The sequence below is a fragment of the Astatotilapia calliptera genome, chromosome 20 (assembly GCF_964374335.1).
Source record: "Astatotilapia calliptera chromosome 20, fAstCal68.1, whole genome shotgun sequence".
NCBI classification, from domain to species: Eukaryota; Metazoa; Chordata; class Actinopteri; order Cichliformes; family Cichlidae; genus Astatotilapia; species Astatotilapia calliptera.
In genome coordinates this window covers 506,264-525,199 of record NC_137441.1, presented here as the reverse complement: position 1 = coordinate 525,199, position 18,936 = coordinate 506,264, and the positions used below count along the sequence as shown (strand labels likewise).

Here is an 18,936-nt window from a genome sequence, read left to right as displayed (position 1 = left end):
TTATGTGGCCTCCATTTACCAAAACCATCACAGCAAAAATGTCCTAGTTCTCCAGACTGAAAGCATTTCAAACTTTAGGAATGATCTGCTCCTTCTCTGCATGTCTTCGTGGTCCAGAGTTTCCGATGTTCTATTTATTTATTGTAAAAGCATCAGAGTTTCTGATTTGGCATCGGCAGCTCCTGTTTAACTCCTCCTGATTTTCATACATTCACTTCACCTCCTGCCTTCTCGTCACAGAGTCATCTCTCCAGGGACGCCACAGATCCAGTTTCTTTTCACAAGGCTGTTGTTTTGGAGCTCGAATGAATATTCATCAGCTCTCTTGAAGCTGGATGAGAGTTTTTCCAGAGGCATTTTAGTATTTTATGTGTCCGTCTTATCGCATAAAGTTTCAAAACACGAGTCTGGGCATCGGACATCTCTGCTACTCTTCACTCTAAACTTGTCCCCACATCCCCTCTTTCCATCCCTAAATCCTTTTCCTTTCAAACTCATCCTCCTTGTCGCCCTCCCCCCCGCCCCAGGCCAGTCTCCTCATTGGGGGGCGGGAGGGCTCGTGCCGCTAGAGAGCTGTAATCTGAGTCAATTCTGTGTTGGAGTTCCCAGTTCCATGGGTCTCTCCCCTCTGTGGGGGGTCCACCCCCACCAAGGGGAGCTCCACGCCTAGTCATGCTGGATTCGGCGTCCCTCCCCCTAGCCCCCCGCCGTCTCCGGCTTTGCAGCTGTAGGCAGCCGCCACCTCCCTGGCGATGCTCCTCATTCTGCCAGACTGCTGGGGGTCGAGGCGGAATGGAGACGGGTGGCAGAACTCTCGGAAGCAGCGCTTGAAGTTTTCATCGAGGAAGGCATATAGCACGGGATTCAAGCTGCTGTTGACGTAGCCTAGTGCGATGCAGAAGTGCATGAGGACCACTGTGAATAGGCTACTCAGGTTGAAGCCCAGAAACTGAGCCAGGACCATGATTTGGATCGGGGTCCAACACACCACAAATGCCGCCACCACGACCAGAACCATCCTGGTGATGCGCCGCAGGTTTCGGTCCTTTTCCTTGGAGCCAGACAGGATGCGGACGCTGCGCAGGCGTTTGACCATCAGGCTGTAGCAGATGCTGATGATGGCCACAGGAATGAGGAAGGAGAAGACGAAGACACAGGTACCAAAGACGGGATCCCAGTGGCTCTTTGGCTCGGGCAGAGCCACTATGCACTCCAAACCTATAAGTTCAAAAGAGAAATAAAGAAGAAGTATTAAATACGGGAGAAAAAGGGGGAGGGCAGGGGGAGATGTAGGTTGGTCGGTGTATGTGTTGTTGGCATGAATGTCAAGGACAGCGGCTGATGTTCTATTAAAGGTGGAATATGTTAGTGTGACGAGTTACACTTTCAAACAGAGAAGTACGCGGCAGGGTTTGTTTTGAATAACGTGATTTTATGAGTTCACAGTGAGAGATCTGCTCTTGCTCTTGACGAAGGCGGTCGCACTTTTCTCCTCCTCCTCCTCTCCCTTAGCCTCCCTGCTTAGCCTCTTATGTCCTTGTCTAGTCTCGTGTTTTTTGTATTACTTTCCCTGGAACACTCTCTCACAGTCTGTACTCTAAAACCTAAAAGAGAATTATGGATTGGATCAACTGGTCCCTAAATGCAATTGACACCCCTTTCTCAATGAGAAGTCTGGGCTTGAGTGAGCCTGAGTGCTGAAGATATCTACCTATTCGGAACCATGATAACAGGGTTCTGGCTGATCGAAGCTGGCTTGGCCCTGACTTATCGAAGAATTAAGGAAGCGGAACCGGCTGTTCAAACCCCCACAAGGCTGCCCGCTGGGATTGAAATGATGGGACGAGGCGTGAGTTTCTCAAAATGGGCTCATTGAGTGCAGCACGGAGAAGATCTTGGAGAACGCACGGCTGCCGTGAATACTCAGAACAAGACCTCTGAGTGAAAAACTGGATTACATCTGGGGCTAGCTCGAACAACAACTGTGAGCGCAAATTCGATCACATCTTGGGGGAGTGTACTGTGGTCGTGAGTTCTCAGAACCTGCTCTTAGAGCAAAAAGGACGACAACATCACGGAACGTAAGTTTGGATAACATCATAGAAAGCTCACGGCTCTCCAACGGCAGATTGAGCGACCAGTGTTGGACTGTAGAACTGCTTTGAAATTCATATGAGTTGTTCGCACTAAAGTACAGGGAGTGCAGAATTATTAGGCAAGTTGTATTTTTGAGGAATAATTTTATTATTGAACAACAACCATGTTCTCAATGAACCCAAAAAACTCATTAATATCAAAGCTGAATGTTTGTGGAAGTAGTTTTTAGTTTGTTTTTAGTTTTAGCTATTTTAGGGGGATATCTGTGTGTGCAGGTGACTATTACTGTGCATAATTATTAGGCAACTTAGGCAACAACAAAAAACAAATATATACCCATTTCAATTATTTATTTTTACCAGTGAAACCAATATAACATCTCCACATTCACAAATATACATTTCTGACATTCAAAAACAAAACAAAAACAAATCAGCGACCAATATAGCCACCTTTCTTTGCAAGGACACTCAAAAGCCTGCCATCCATGGATTCTGTCAGTATTTTGATCTGTTCACCATCAACATTGCGTGCAGCAGCAACCACAGCCTCCCAGACACTGTTCAGAGAGGTGTACTGTTTTCCCTCCTTGTAAATCTCACATTTGATGATGGACCACAGGTTCTCAATGGGGTTCAGATCAGGTGAACAAGGAGGCCATGTCATTAGTTTTTCTTCTTTTATACCCTTTCTTGCCAGCCACGCTGTGGAGTACTTGGACGCGTGTGATGGAGCATTGTCCTGCATGAAAATCATGTTTTTCTTGAAGGATGCAGACTTCTTCCTGTACCACTGCTTGAAGAAGGTGTCTTCCAGAAACTGGCAGTAGGACTGGGAATTGAGCTTGACTCCATCCTCAACCCGAAAAGGCCCCACAAGCTCATCTTTGATGATACCAGCCCAAACCAGTACTCCACCTCCACCTTGCTGGCGTCTGAGTCGGACTGGAGCTCTCTGCCCTTTACCAATCCAGCCACGGGCCCATCCATCTGGCCCATCAAGACTCACTCTCATTTCATCAGTCCATAAAACCTTAGAAAAACCAGTCTTGAGATATTTCTTGGCCCAGTCTTGACGTTTCAGCTTGTGTGTCTTGTTCAGTGGTGGTCGTCTTTCAGCCTTTCTTACCTTGGCCATGTCTCTGAGTATTGCACACCTTGTGCTTTTGGGCACTCCAGTGATGTTGCAGCTCTGAAATATGGCCAAACTGGTGGCAAGTGGCATCTTGGCAGCTGCACGCTTGACTTTTCTCAGTTCATGGGCAGTTATTTTGCGCCTTGGTTTTTCCACACGCTTCTTGCGACCCTGTTGACTATTTTGAATGAAACGCTTGATTGTTCGATGATCACGCTTCAGAAGCTTTGCAATTTTGAGACTGCTGCATCCCTCTGCAAGATATCTCACTATTTTTGACTTTTCTGAGCCTGTCAAGTCCTTCTTTTGACCCATTTTGCCAAAGGAAGGGACGTTGCCTAATAATTATGCACACCTGATATAGGGTGTTGATGTCATTAGACCACACCCCTTCTCATTACAGCGATGCACATCACCTAATATGCTTAATTGGTAGTAGGCTTTCGAGCCTATACAGCTTGGAGTAAGACAACATGCATGAAGAGGATGATGTGGACAAAATACTCATTTGCCTAATAATTCTGCACTCCCTGTAAAAACCACCATCACTTCATGCGGATACCCTCTCGGCGCCAGCTGTGGTCTCAAGGCGGGAGCCGAACAACAACACCCTGATAACGACTGTGTTTAGTCTGTCCCTTCCCATTCCATGCAAGGCCACCTGGGTTGGCTGGAAGACTGTTTACTTAGCCTAGCAGGGTGAAGGAGACTGTCTCAGCTGAGCTCTGGACACACACACACATACATACATATTCTGATATACACACACTCATCCCCCCTCCCTTTCCAAACGCCTTCGACGTTTATTCCCCTCCGATGCTGACGGTGGATCAAGGAGACCAGCGCACGCACGCCTGGATGTGCTGTCTAAATCGGCTGTCTCTCACCTTTACCCCCCTGCTGCTTGTCATGTGTTTCTTTGGTGTATTAAGAGTTTTTTCATGTGCAGAGGTGTTTTTTCTGTTCTCAAACTGATCTCCCTGTTGGAGCTCAGTCTGGGGGGAGTTATTTTTTTCTCCTTATCTTTCCTCATGTGGTGCATTTCCCATTGTTATACCTCTCTGACCTGTCTTCCCCATGTGATGTTTGTGTAATGTATGTATGGTCAGAAGGGTAAGTCGGCGCTGGCAAACGTCGGCAGCCTTAACCCAATTTCCTTCGGGGTCAACCTTCAGGATCAATAAAGTTTTATTGAATTGAATTGACGTCGAGTGTACGGCAGCGCTTTGTCCTCATGAGTTCCTGGTGGAGAATCGTGTGTGTTAGACTGCTTTTGATTGGATGTATGCTCCAGTTTTAGTTCAAGGATCCACAGTCCTGCACTCAGAGAGGAGTAAACCTCCAGCTACTCATTTGCAATGCAGCCGGCAGGATGGAAGAGAACCTACAGGGAACAACGTCCCTGATATCTGCATATTAATGTGCTTATTAAAAATGCTAATTAGTATGCTAATAACAGAAACAGGCACATAAAAGCGAAAAGAAAAATGGGAGGTGCAAAGGATAAAAGGTATGAATGTATGAATGAGCAGTGACAGGAGAGTCAGCTGGTTTAATCAGTTTAATCATAATACAGTCTGCAGCTGGAGAAGGCAGACAGGAAGATAAATGTGTCTGAGCCCATGGAGAGATAAGAAAGTAATGACTGCAGAGTTATGCCACAACCCAACGGAGGAGACAGCAGAAGGAAAAAGAACAAAAGTTCACCGCAAACACCTGGAAATCCAAAACCAACACACTTCCAAATCAAACACAGGCATGTCAGTGGGACATCACAGCGAGAAACAGCCACGGTTCACAACTGCACCTTAAAACAGCTCCGACCTTCTTCAGCAGGTCAGATACCTGATTGCAGCGCACCCTCATCAGTTCACCTTCATCACCTGCATTCACTAAATAACTGAAAACTGCACCTTAAAGACTCAACTTAGACCTGAGCTCACATACTAGTCTTTTAAGTCCAGCACTGAGAACGATGACCACAGCTCATCCTTCATTTGGAGGAAGAGCCCAAACTCACAAAGATCGGAAAAAATTCCTTCCAGAAACGCAACGTTTCATACCGGAATCGAGTCATGTGACCCCAGTTACCAATCAACCTCGATTAACTGACCTGTCCATTAAATAAAGGTCCACCTTCATCCTCCACCCTCCCTCCTCCACACATGTGCAAACCATCTCAGCCTCTCTGAGCTGTTCCTCTGATGGACTCGTCCTACTCGCACCCTGTGAATGTCTTTACTGAGATTAAGATGCTCAGACCAACGGTCATGTTCATCTAGAACTTTGACAGGGTTTAGTGTTAAAGTGCTGGGAGGAGTCAGGGGCAGCGCCTGACTCTGTTCCTGCTCAGACGAGCTCCGAGCCTGCCATCGATTCGCCAAAGACGCCACAAACGGGCCTAAAAATGATTGATTACCTGTTGGCAGGTAAGTTTGCTGACATTAGCTGGATTTGATGTTTTATTAATATGCTTGAAGAATGCAGATTACAGGCAGATCTTTTTATTCCTGAGGCCTGAGTGCAGGAGCACGAGCCACGGCCGAGCTCTGCACCAATCAGACGGGTCGTGATCCAACAAGTGTGTTTGTAATGAATTAAGAGCATTTTACAGTCCGCGGAGACTTCACACTAATTACAGCCTACTTTTAACTACAGGGTCAGCACTTTGTTTCTAATTTCTAACCATTTTCACACTGCACAGTTAGCACAAACACTTCCTGTCACCATTAATTCAGCCTTCCCTGAGAAAATGTCCTATGAAAAAGTCACAGCAAACTCTGCAAAGCCATGACAGCGATTCAGCCAGCGAGAGCAATAACCACACACACTTCCAAATATGTCCCACTGCAGCCTCTGCTTAACCGTCTACATGATGTTAAAGCTGTTAACACAGAGTTTTCTCACCCTAAACAAAAACCAGACTGAACTGATTGTTTTTGGAGGCCACGCCCCTTTGGATGAGCTAACTCAGAGCCTCGGTCCTCTCGCTTGTCATCATTCTCAGACTGTTAGAAACCTCAGAGTGTCTTTAGTCGGATCTTTAAATGAGAGAACCAAGCTGTGAAAAACAGTTTTCATCAGTTCGGTGAAATTGCCAAAGCGATGTCTCATCTTCCTCCTAAAGACCTGGACAAACGTATCGATCACCACTAGACTGGACTACTGCAGTTCTCTCTGTTTGGGTCTCCAACACTCGTCTCTCCGTCGCCTGCAGTTAGTCCAAAATGTTGCTGCACGTCTTTTAACAGGTGTTAGAAGACAAACTTACACCAGCTCCCTGTCCATTATCGTGTTGGTTTTAAGATTTTTAAAGTGTTAAATGGTGGCAACCTCCTCCACATATTTAACCTGAAAACAGCACTGAGATCATCCAACAGATGCTCTTAGTACAGCCGAGGTTAAAGCGTAGAGGAGATTGGGCCTGGACTCTGGAGTAACTTGATATTCGTACTTCAGAGTCTGTGTTTTACGTTTAGTTTGACTACTATCAGGTTTTTTATCAAAGTATCTGCTTCTTCATTTCTAAACCCGACGTGAATGTGTCTCAGTAAAAATGAAGCGCTGCAGTGAGCAGAGGAGAGCACTGATCACTTACACAGGTGTGTGAGTTCTGCACACAGGAAGAGGTTTAAACGACGGAGGGTCAAAGTTCATTCACACTGGAAGACCATAAATTAATGACCACGTCCTCACGCACGAGGACAGTGCAGCCTTAGAGACCCACGACTGGGGCACTACACAGGGATGATTTTCCATCATGCCCACATCTGTGAGTCTCCCAGATGTGTGTGTCAGTTACTAAGACAACGTGCCAACAGTAGTGCAGAACAAGCCGAGTGTGCTCAGAGGTCATGTGACGGTGGACAGATCTACTTTTCAGTCTGTGATTGGTGGAAATCAGAGACACCGCTGCAGTGTGTCGCAGTTCTGGAAAAGGTCTGCCTGCACTCACTCAGTAACGGCTCTTTGTTACTAAGTGACGGATCTTTGGACACGTCTCACATTTTTACAGTAAATGTGACGTAGTGGGTTGACCCCGCCCACCCCAGTTTGGACCTCAAGAGACGGAGACAGAAGATTGACTCTGAGGTGCTTTAGAGTAGAGAGGGTCTGCGTCTGCTCGAGCGTTCACCCATCAGTGCATCACACAACAGTCTCAGCACTTTATGTCGCTGACAAGACTATGGAGATTTTTAACCCTATATAATGCTGAGTTTAAACACACCACTCTAGCTCCGCCCACAAACCACCCTACAATCTCCTTCACGTGACCTCTTCTGTTTCTGTCTGCAGCGCCTCACGTCTGATCCTGATTCTTTCACTATTTCTGTCAATTTTAATTTAAGAGATATATTGATATCGTCGTGACAACCGCTGATTGTCTCTCGCTCAGAGTGAAAAAGCCTTCCTCATCGCTTTCTCCTTTCTTTGTTACACAGTACGGGACGTGTAGCTTTGCTGTGATTGGCTCTTGATGTGCTGCCACCTGAACACGCGAGGGCAGTTAAATTCCCACCTGTGCAGCTCGGTCCAAACCTCCGCGTGTCGATGTTTGACAGGTGGAAGCTTGATCACTGTTCAGTCTTTGGTCCAAACCTGCCACGTGTTAGGACTCAGATAATTCCACATCATCCCAGTTTTTCTCCTTTAGTGCCGTAAAAAAGCAAAAGTCAGGTTAAACTATCAAAGTGGAAAGCTGTGATCTTCATAGAGAGCAGCATCAGTGTCAGGTCTGAAGATCCAGATGTTGCGATCTGTTTGTCTCTCTACTCTGTACCAGATACAGATCTGCAGGTAGCACGTCCTCAGTAAACCCTCTCCACTGGTCACGTTGGGTCTGCAACATCATCACACGGTCACTTCTATTTATGCTCGCTGTTAAGGTGCTGCAGTATTCTCCTGAACCACAGGTGTCGCCATTCAGTCACAACCGCAGCCAATACTTGCTCAAGTTTTCTCGTCTTTCATCGGGACCGCGGTCCTCCTCAGGAGACGAACAAATGTGCCGTGATGTTTCGTATCATCCATGTCATAGAAACTTGTTGGTTGGTTTCCGGAAAACAACGCCACGCAGAAGCACCTCTGCCAAAATCCTATCTGATGGCCACCAGATGGCGATAAGTCTTCCTGTAGAAGTGTATGTGAAACAGAACCTCCGTAATCAGTGCTGATGACTTCACGCTCAGTCATCATGGATTGGCGGTATGAAACTGCATGCTGATTGCTCTTTTCGTATCTGAACCAAGATGGTGGCAGCAGTAAAACATCACAAACCAGCGGGGCATGTCACTGAAGCTCCACCCACCTTTCTGTGCTTGTGGATGCTGCGATAACTCCACCCTCTGAAGAGTCTGCAGCACCTGTCGCCGTGTTGTTTTGGACAGATCGGTCTGACAGCAGGGAGCTGCTGATTCTGGCCTCCATCCTGCCGCCCTGTCCTTGTGCAAGGCTTTTGACCCCAATTACTGTGAGCAGCGAGCTGTGACGGTGCCTGCAGCCGTCAGCTTTGAGGCTGCTCGACCCTTTGTTTGTTTGGAGGAGACAGAAGAGGAAGAGGAGCACAGCGAAGCTCCAAGAGCAGGTCAACGAGGTGGAATTACACAGGAAGAAGGAGAGCAGATGGAGAAGGAGGATGGGAACGAAGATGTGAGACAGGAGGAGTTTGAAATTAAATGCAGCAGGGGATAAAGACAAAGATCTAAACTGGAAGTAAAACTAAACAGATGAGAATAAAGAAGAATAAACTCACGAGAGATGAAAGAGAGACGGGAAGGAGAAATGTGTAGTGATTGAAGCCGACAGGTGAGGAAGAGGATGAAAAGAGGACGAAAACAAATCAGAGCAAAGCTGAACAGAGGAGGAGAAACAGGCAATGAAGAGGAGAAGGAGGCAGCAGAGGAGGCGGTGCACATGTAGCTTAGACTAATAAAAGCGATGATGGGATTAGGCCGTCGCTGCAGGCCGATCAATAAGGAGCTGCCGCACTCCGGATCTCTCTGCTGCAGCACATCGCTCCATTCAGCAGCTAATAAGTGTGCTGCGTGCGGCCACGTGTCCCAACGATTAGTTCAGCGCAGAAATAAATGTCAGAAAAGTTCCAGCATCGATTCGAATCAGCGAGTCACGGCGAACAAAGAGAGCGGCGTGCACAGAAACTGTTTTAAGGATGGATTTTATGAGGCTGAACGCCTTTCATCAGCTCACCCTGCAAACACGCCAAAACCAACTGCAGAAAAATCCATTTTTGGGGGGGAGGGGCAACCTCGCTCTCACCTGTAACCACGAGCTTTGGGCAGCGATCTGGGAGCAGAAATCCTGAATGGGGACAGCACCTCCTCAGACAGCACACTGTGTCTGAGGAGGATGTGCGGAGGTGCTTCAGGAAGGTGAACGCATGCAAAGCTACTGGTCCGGACGGGATTCCCGGCCGCGTCCTCAAGTCATGCGCTGCTCAGCTGGCTGGAGTGTTCACGCACATCTTCAACCTTTCCCTCTCTCTGTCTGTAGTCCCAGCCTGCTTCAAAATGGCCACCATCGTCCCTGTACCCAAATCCTCCACCACCTCCTCATTGAACGACTGGCGACCTGTAGCCCTGACCCCCATCGTGAGCAAATGCTTCGAGAAGCTGGTCAGGGACTTCATCTGCTCTGCACTACCCGACTCACTGGTCACCCCAGCCATAAACTGTTCAGACTACTTCCATCAGGAAGGAGGTTCTGCAGCATCCGGTCCCGTACCAGCAGACTGAGAGACAGCTTCTTCCACCAGGCCATCAGACTGCTGAACACGTCATAGACACCTCAGCTTCACTACTGGAACTTTAACATTATGCACTCCATACTGTACAGTAACGCCACTGTTTTGCACATGTCTCAACTCTGTATATTTTTATATATTTTATTTATTGTTTACTCTATTTAATCTGTAAAATATGTGTACACACACACACACACACACACACACACACACACACACACACACACACACACACACACACACACAGGTAGAAAAATATTTAGTATACACATCCAGAAATGCATATACTATTATATATTGTACATATATTTATTAGTTTCAGATGTAGCCATTCTTGTATTTTGCTTGTTTACGTTCTTGTATTTTGCACAACTCTGTTGCTTGTGAAGCTCGCACACAAGAATTTCACTCACATGTGCTGTACCAATGTACCTGCACGTGTGATGTGACAATAAAAGTGATTTGATTTGATTTGATGTTATCGACATGGAACACAAACAGGAAGTGAAAGACACACAGGTGAGTACAGGTGAGCCGAAAGAGTCTGTGTGAGTCTGTGTGAGTCTCTGTTGGTCTGTGTGAGTCTGTGTTGGTCTGTGTGAGTCTGTGTTGGACTCTGTGAGTCTGTGTGAGTCTGTGTTGGTCTCTGTTGGTCTCTGTTGGTCTGTGTGAGTCTGTGTTGGTCTGTGTGAGTCTCTGTTGGTCTGTGTGAGTCTCTGTTGGTCTGTGTGAGTATGTGTGAGTCTATGTGAGTCTGTGTTGGTCTGTGTGAGTCTGTGTTGGACTCTGTGAGTCTGTGTGAGTCTGTGTTGGTCTCTGTTGGTCTGGGTTGGTCTGAGTGAGTCTGTGTTGGTCTGTGTGGGTCTCTGTTGGTCTGTGTGAGTATGTGTGAGTCTATGTGAGTCAGTGTTGGTCTCTGTTGGTCTGTGTGAGTCTGTGTGTCTGTGTGAGTCGTGTTGGTCTGTGTTGGTCTGTGTGAGTCTGTGTTGGTCTGTGTTGGTCTGTGTGAGTCTGTGTTGGTCTGTGTGAGTCTGTGTTGGTCTGTGTTGGTCTGTGTGAGTCTGTGTGAGTCTGTGTGAGTCTGTGTTGGTCTCTGTTGATCTGTGTGAGTATGTGTTGGTCTGTGTGAGTCTGTGTTGGTCTGTGTGAGTCAGTGTTGATCTGTGTGAGTATGTGTTGGTCTGTGTGAGTCTGTGTTGGTCTGTGTGAGTCAGTCTTTGTCTGTGTGAGTCTGTGTTGGTCTGTGTGAGTCTGTGTGAGTCTGGGTTGGTCTGAGTGAGTCTGTGATGGTCTGTGTTGCTCTCTGTTGGTCTGTGTGAGTCTGTGTTGGTCTGTGTTGGTCTGTGTGAGTCTGTGTTGGTCTGTGTGAGTCTGTGTGAGTCTGTGTTGGTCTGTGTTTGTCTCTGTGAGTCTGTGTGAGTCTGTGTTTGTCTGTGTTGGTCTGTGTTGGTCTGTGTGAGTAGGGTTGATCTGTGTTGGTCTGTGTGAGTCTGTGTTGGTCTCTGTGAGTCTGTGTTGGTCTGTGTGAGTCTGTGTTGGTCTGTGTGAATCTGTGTTGGTCTGTGTTGGTCTGTGTGAGTAGGGTTGGTCTGTGTTGGTCTGTGTGAGTCTGTGTTGGTCTGTGCTGGTCTGTGTGAGTCTGTGTTGGTCTGTGTGAGTCTCTGTGAATCTGTGTGAGTCTGTGTTGGTCTGTTTTGGTCTGTGTGAATCTGTGTGAGTCTGTGTTGGTCTGTTTTGGTCTGTGTGAATCTGTGTGAGTCTGTGTTGGTCTGTGTGAGTCTGTGTTGGTCTGTGTTGGTCTGTGTGAGTCTGTGTGAGTCTGTGTGGGTCTTTTTTGGTCTGTGTGAATCTGTGTGAGTCTGTGTTGGTCTGTTTTGGTCTGTGTGAATCTGTGTGAGTCTGTGTTGGTCTGTTTTGGTCTGTGTGAATCTGTGTGAGTCTGTGTTGGTCTGTGTGAGTCTGTGTTGGTCTGTGTTGGTCTGTGTGAGTCTGTGTGAGTCTGTGTGGGTCTGTGTGAGTCTGTGCTGGTCTGTGTGAGTCTGTGTTGGTCTGTGTGAGTCTCTGTGAATCTGTGTGAGTCTGTGTTGGTCTGTTTTGGTCTGTGTGAATCTGTGTGAGTCTGTGTTGGTCTGTGTGAGTCTGTGTTGGTCTGTGTTGGTCTGTGTGAGTCTGTGTTGGTCTGTGCTGGTCTGTGTGAGTCTGTGTGAGTCTGTGTTGGTCTGTGTGAGTCTGTGTGAGTCTGTGTTGGTCTGTGTTGGTCTGTGTGAGTCTCTGTGAATCTGTGTGAGTCTGTGTTTGTCTGTGTTTTAGTCTGTGTGAATCTGTGTGAGTCTGTGTTGGTCTGTGTTGGTCTGTGTGAGTCTGTGTTGGTCTGTGCTGGTCTGTGTGAGTCTGTGTGAGTCTGTGTTGGTCTGTGTGAGTCTGTGTGAGTCTCTTTGAATCTGTGTGAGTCTGTGTTGGTCTGTTTTGGTCTGTGTGAATCTGTGTGAGTCTGTGTTGGTCTGTTTTTGTCTGTGTGAATCTGTGTGAGTCTGTGTTGGTCTGTTCTGGTCTGTGTGAATCTGTGCGAGTCTGTGTTGGTCAGTGTTGGTCTGTGTTGGTCTGTGTGAGTCTGTGTTGGTCTGTGTTGGTCTGTGTGAGTAGGGTTGGTCTGTGTTGGTCTGTGTAAGTCTGTGTTGGTCTGTGCTGGTCTGTGTGAGTCTGTGTGAGTCTGTGTTGGTCTGTGTGAGTCTCTGTGAATCTGTGTGAGTCTGTGTTGGTCTGTGTTGGTCTGTGTGAGTAGGGTTGGTCTGTGTTGGTCTGTGCTGGTCTGTGTGAGTCTGTGTGGGTCTGTGTTGGTCTGTTTTGGTCTGTGTGAATCTGTGTGAGTCTGTGTTGGTCTGTGTTGGTCTGTGTGAGTCTGTGTTGGTCTGTGCTGGTCTGTGTGAGTCTGTGTGAGTCTGTGTTGGTCTGTTGGTCTGTGTGAGTCTGTGTTGGTCTGTGTTGGTCTGTGTGAGTCTGTGTTGGTCTGTGCTGGTCTGTGTGAGTCTGTGTGAGTCTGTGTTGGTCTGTGTTGGTCTGTGTGAGTCTCTGTGAATCTGTGTGAGTCTGTGTTGGTCTGTGTTGGTCTGTGTTGGTCTGTGTGAGTCTGTGTTGGTCTGTGCTGGTCTGTGTGAGTCTCTGTGAATCTGTGTTGGTCTGTGTTGGTCTGCGTTCAGGGTTGGTGTGTAGATGCCTTTAGATGGAGAAAAGCTTCTTTTTGTGCGTGCGACTGAACTGAGCAGCATTCTCTGGATATTTTGACCTTTTTAGGAGACAAACGTTTATGTTTGAGCTTCAGCTCCACTCTTCCCTCTCACACAGGCCTGCAGGGTTGTTCATTTATATGAGTTCATAAATATCAACGCGTGTGACTTACATCACCAGATATGAGTGCCTGAGTGGGCTCAGAGTGCAGAGAAGGAGCAGGTGGAGGCATTTAGCAGAAACCGCCGGGTCTATACGGAGAGGAATGAAGAGCAGCGTCTGAGAGCAGATGTGGCAAACACGTAAACTTTCCAACCATTTCATACCTTTGAACATCTGGAGCAGAAACAAGGCTTCATGTCCTGGTTTGTGATTCAAAGCCAGGACCTGCTGACAAGAACAGAAAGGATGACGACGATGTTTTAACTGTGCTACAGGCTGCTTCAGCGGCGGCCCGTTGGCGCTCTGCTGTAAATGGGTAAATGGAGTCTGTGCACCAATAAGAGCAGAGCTCTGTCCTCTAGCACGTGCTCAGTGGCTCTTGTTGCACTTTTTCAGCTCATTTGCAGAATCTGTTCACACCCCAGTCACCTTTCTCACTCACTATGTGTTAACAGACCTCTCTGCATTGAATCATATCTGTTATTAACCTCTGTCTCTCTTCCACAGCATGTCTTTATCCGGTCTTCATTCTCTCACCACAACTGGTCACAGCAGATGGCCCCGCCCTGAACCGGAGGTTTCTTCCTGTTAAAAGGGAGTTTTTCCTTCCCACTGTCGCCAAAGTGCTTGATCATAGGGGGTCATATGACTGTTGGGTTTTTCTCTGTATCTATGAAGCACCTTGAGGTGACTGCTGTTGTGATTTGGTGCTATATAAATAAAATTGAATTGAATCGCTCACACTCAGCCAGAGCCTCTGATCAGAATTCCTGCCATCAGACTGGGATTTCCTTTAAAGCTTTCCAACGAGCTGTTTTAGAGTTCACACATCAACCCTCCAGAACTTCCAGAACTTCTCTTCTTGCACACATGAATGAGCTAATATGTCATGAACTGTGTGTGGAGCAGGCAGGATTGGACCCAAATGTCAGGCAGGACTTGACACAAACACACAACTTTATTGTTGGAACGTCAAAGAAAAACAAAATTAACCTAAACTAACCCAAATGGAGACAGAAACCTAAACAGCAGTGACGTTTGTGGGTTACTGAAGTTGGGCTAGCTGGTATATAATGATGTGCTACGTGGTAGCTAGCTACACAGCTATGTTAGCATAGCATATACACAGTGAAGCTGGAGTATGAACGCTAACTTTTTTCCACTTGATAAAAGTTAACGTGAAGGTTCCTGATGGTTAAACAAATGCAATCGCATAGCAGGATGCTGTAAACGGACCAAACTTCAGTCAGGAGAACAACTGAGATAATCCATCCACAATACAAGGTTAGTCATTAACAGTGTTGGGCAAGTTACTTTGAAAAAGTAATTAATTATAGTTACTATTTACTAGAGGGCCCGGTGGCGCCAGTGTCCGGCAGCCTCGCCTCTGTCAGTGCGCCCCAGGGTGGCTGTGGCTACAATGTAGCTGCCATCACCAGTGTGTGAATGTGTGGATGACTGAATGTGTAAAGCGCTTTGGGGTCCTTAGGGACGAGTAAAGTGCTTTACAAATACAGGCCATTTATTCCCATTAGTGGTCATTAATATACTGCAACAACACGGGAACAGAGCAGCTGTGAGAGAATTCAACATTATTGAATCAATGTTACGGAAGTGGAGGATACGCAGTTTTTGGCTTTCCCCATATTCCAAAACGTGCTTCGTCTCTTCACTGTTACTGTCGCGCAACATAATTTGCAGATGATGTTGTTTAACCCTAACCCCTAATGCTTTTGACCAAGACAAACAAACCATCAATATGCGCTATCGTGGTAGAGCGGTACAGTCAAAATCTCTACTGTTGGCCAATTTCATACCGTTTCTATTGCCCACCCCTACTTAGACATAAACCATAATACAAAATGACATCAAAACAGTGGGTCAACTGACCCAGGACATGACAAAATATGAGACTAGATTCAAAATAATTGTGTTCATGTCCAGAAAAACAAATAAATTCAGTTTCATGAACATTTTAAAACCTTTGCTGAAGGCTCCCTACAGAGAGCATGTCAGATGTCACCAAACGAGCCGTGTTAGTGATTAAAGTCCGTCTGAGCCTCACCAGTGCGCAACATTTGCAATTTGTTGCTTGTGTTTTTGGGAGGGGATCAGAGCTCTTCTGACAGATCCTGCCGATATGTTGGAGTGCTGTTGTGTGCTCCAGGTCTTTACGCCAGACGATAAATAATGATGAGAATTTCCATCGAAGCTTAAGCAGCCAGTCAAAACGCCAAACGCTGAAGGACAAAGTGAGGTAAACGCCGCTGAAACACATTATTAATGACGAGCAGCAGAGAGCAGGTTAAAGAGCACAGACATGCTCAGCATCAACAAAGAGGCTTCAGAGTACGTCCTGGGAACGAGCGCAGTGGGTTTCATAATTACGGATGTTTGTGCACAGACTTCAGAGAGACACAGCCAAGCAAAAACAGCTGAGAAAAGTGAAACAAAGTTTGTTTTACCAGCCCAGTCGGGCCTTCACACCAGGTCAGCACTCATCAACACTCCAGTCATGAGGAAACGGCAAGCCTGATAACATCCCGCTTTGCTCGGCCATTCGCTGTCTGAAGACTCACCTCAGCAGTCCTGAGATGTCTCACGCAGAGAGACGAATTTGAGTTGACTCTAACGCGCCTGCAGTTGATCTGCAGCCATGCCTCAGCTTTTAATAAAATGGCCTGCATTTGTATAGCGCTTTACACTACATCCAGTCATCCACCCATTCACACACTGGTGATGGCAGCTACACTGTAGCCACAGTCACCCTGGGGCGCACTGACAGAGGCGAGGCTGCCGGACACTGGTGCCACCGGGCCCTCTGACCACCACCTGTAGGCAAACGTGGGGTTACTTTCTTGCCCAAGGATATTTGGCATGCAGCCAGCAGGCAGCCTGGGATCGAACCACCGACCTTCTGATTGGTGGCTGACCGGCTCTGCCACCTGAGCTACAGCCAAAATGAAAAGCTTGTCAGGGCTGAGCTCAGCACAGTTGACGGGAACAGAACCTGATCCGGCCTGACTGAAGCAAAGCCGTGCACGTGGCTTCCCGCAGTGCTGCGACGAAGCAGGTTTATGGTCTCGCTCCCAGCCCGTCACAGGTGGATGCTCTATTGACGATGGCGAGCCGCGCTGACCCAGACAGACCTAAAGCAGCACGCGGCCACATGTTCCTGATGGAGTGAGTTCTAATGCTAAACACAGCGTTCAACTCCCTTCTTGGAAAGTTTAACACGTCTGCAGACAGGCTGCACTGATCTGCACACCTTATTGCTCAGAGTCTAACAAGTTCCTCCTCTGGGAGTGATCGCTGATTAGTCTGTGCTGATTGGTTGAGGGTAAACTCTTCAGAGATGCTGCTGAATCTTCTTGCAGCCCGGTGAGCATCAAAAACTTGCTCCTGCTCGATGTGTACATAGCAGGGCCGTGCACCAGCTTCCTTCTTCTTATCCAAAGCGAAGTTGTACTGGCAACAGGGTAGGCTGGGCTCCTCCCGTGCAGTATTTTCCACTATCCAGGTTTTTACAGCCAGACAAGACAGAGATGAGGTCTCTCCAGTGAGTTCTGGGTCTGCTTAGAAAACTTCTAAGAGGAGGCGTCCAAGAGGCCTTCCTGAGCACCCGCCTCCCTTTGAAGGGGCGCAGTAATGGCTCTGGCACCTGTATCCTCAGTCTACTGGTGTCCTGCCAGAGCTCGCGGTGACGTTAGGACCACAGTCTGCCTGAAAAGCTACTCCTGTCTTCAATGTTACCTATTATACTATTACAGTGATCATCTGAGGATGAAATTATTATATAACCTGGTGAATTTTAAGAGTTTAGGCATAAAAACTTAGTGGAATCCCTGTGACTGTGAAAAGCAACCACAAAGCTCCGTGGGCCTCCCGGCTGACAAACCTGTGATTAATGAGTTTACCCCAAGATGCAGGGCTGTGGTGCAGAGCTGCTGCAGTGCATTCATGAATAAAACACGATGCAGCGTCTTTCGTGATCTGCACCGGTATGGCAACACTGACCTGCACGTGTGCAGGCTCCTTTTAAATGAAAGCCTCGTGTCACTTTAGTTTAGTTCTGCATTATTTGCTTTATTATTCAGTCAAAGTGGTGATAAAGACATGCTGACATTGGTTAACAGCATTAGTCAGACAGCGCGCAGTGACAGCAGTAAGGAGCAGATACTGATCACACCCTCTCTGCAGGCAGCAGTGTGTAAAGCTGCACGTTACTGTATTTAATTAGGGTTTCATCTTTATGGAAGTATCTGGAGGTGCAGTCTGTGCAGGGACGCTCTGTGTTGAAGGTTCAGATCAGTGCACGGCCACGTCTCGCTGCGAAGTACAGCCTTCTAATTCAGCCTCTGCCTCACTTCAGGTTCTTCTTTGTTCCACCCACTAACGTGTCCTCAGGAGAGATAAGAGACTGAGGATCTTTACGCTCCAAGGAGGCGGGACATGCTTAGGGTAATAGCTAACCCGATCGTGCCTCAAGAGTTGGCAGTTTGTCTTGTAATCAGAAGGTTGCCGGTTCGAGCCCCAGTCTCGGTCGTTGTGTCCTTGGGCAAGACACTTCACCCGTTGCCTACTGGTGGTGGTCAGAGGGCCCGGTGGCGCCAGTGTCCGGCAGCCTCGCCTCTGTCAGTGCGCCCCAGGGTGGCTGTGGCTACAAGGTAGCTGCCATTACCAGTGTGTGAATGTGTGCGTGAATGGGTGGATGACTGGATGTGTAAAGCGCTTTGGAGTCCTTAGGGACGAGTAAAGCGCTATACAGATACATTATAACAGCAGTCTGCATGTTCTAGCGTTAAAGTCTGTCTATCTGCTGTAAGCAGGAAACAGACATCACAGAGTCAGAGCTTCTCACTGGAACAGAGAGGAGTGAGGGCGCTGTGCTACAGCGTTAACAGCCATGTTTCACTCGTAGTTGTCATTAGGATTAAATTCCCCTACAGCCCGAAGCTGTGATTAAATTCAATGCCCTACGGTGCAGGCAGATGAAGTGCTCATGGGAACAGGTCGCTGCAGCTGATGATGATAATGGTTTTATGTAGACGTGGAGCTGTGCAGGACGTACACGTCAGATCTGCAGCCTGTGGTCCTCGGTGACACTGAGATGTGTGTGTGTGCGCGTGCGTGCGCGTGTGCGTGCGTGCGTGTGTGTGTGTGCGCGTGGCATACTGTTCTCGTGCTCTTCCACATTTCCCAGGAACGTCGCTGGAACTCCGAAGGCGGACGCCAGCACCCACACACAGATGTTCACCACCTGAACACATGAAGACATGAACAGTTTAATGTTTTTAAGACTTCCACATCATCATTTTTACACAAATTAAGAGTCATACACGGAAATTAAAATTTGAAAACAAATTTGTCAGATGGATCAATAAACTCTCCATTTCGAGAAAACTGGAATTTTATATTTCAGCCTTTAAGGGGTTTACAGCCAATCAGGGCTTTATATTTTAAGGTCCTGATACGTCTATAAAAAGAGTCAAAATAACGTAGAAAACCTCTGAAAAGTTCTTTAAACCTGCATTCTACACAATGACCAGCAGGAGGCA

At 47.4% G+C, this 18,936-nt stretch overlaps 1 protein-coding gene across 1 annotated transcript in view; it reads right to left on the bottom strand.

Moving 5' to 3' along the window:
* Positions 1-523: 523 nt before the first annotated feature.
* oprl1 (opiate receptor-like 1) overlaps positions 524-18,936 on the bottom strand; it is a 73,572-nt gene continuing 55,159 nt past the window's right edge. Inside the window, exons 5-6 of the mRNA XM_026154987.2 lie at positions 18,554-18,638; positions 524-1,218 (exon numbers count right to left, since the gene is read on the bottom strand). Coding sequence (XP_026010772.1) covers positions 671-1,218; positions 18,554-18,638 — 633 coding nt within the window. The 3' untranslated portion in view covers positions 524-670. The remainder of the gene's footprint in view (positions 1,219-18,553; positions 18,639-18,936) is intronic.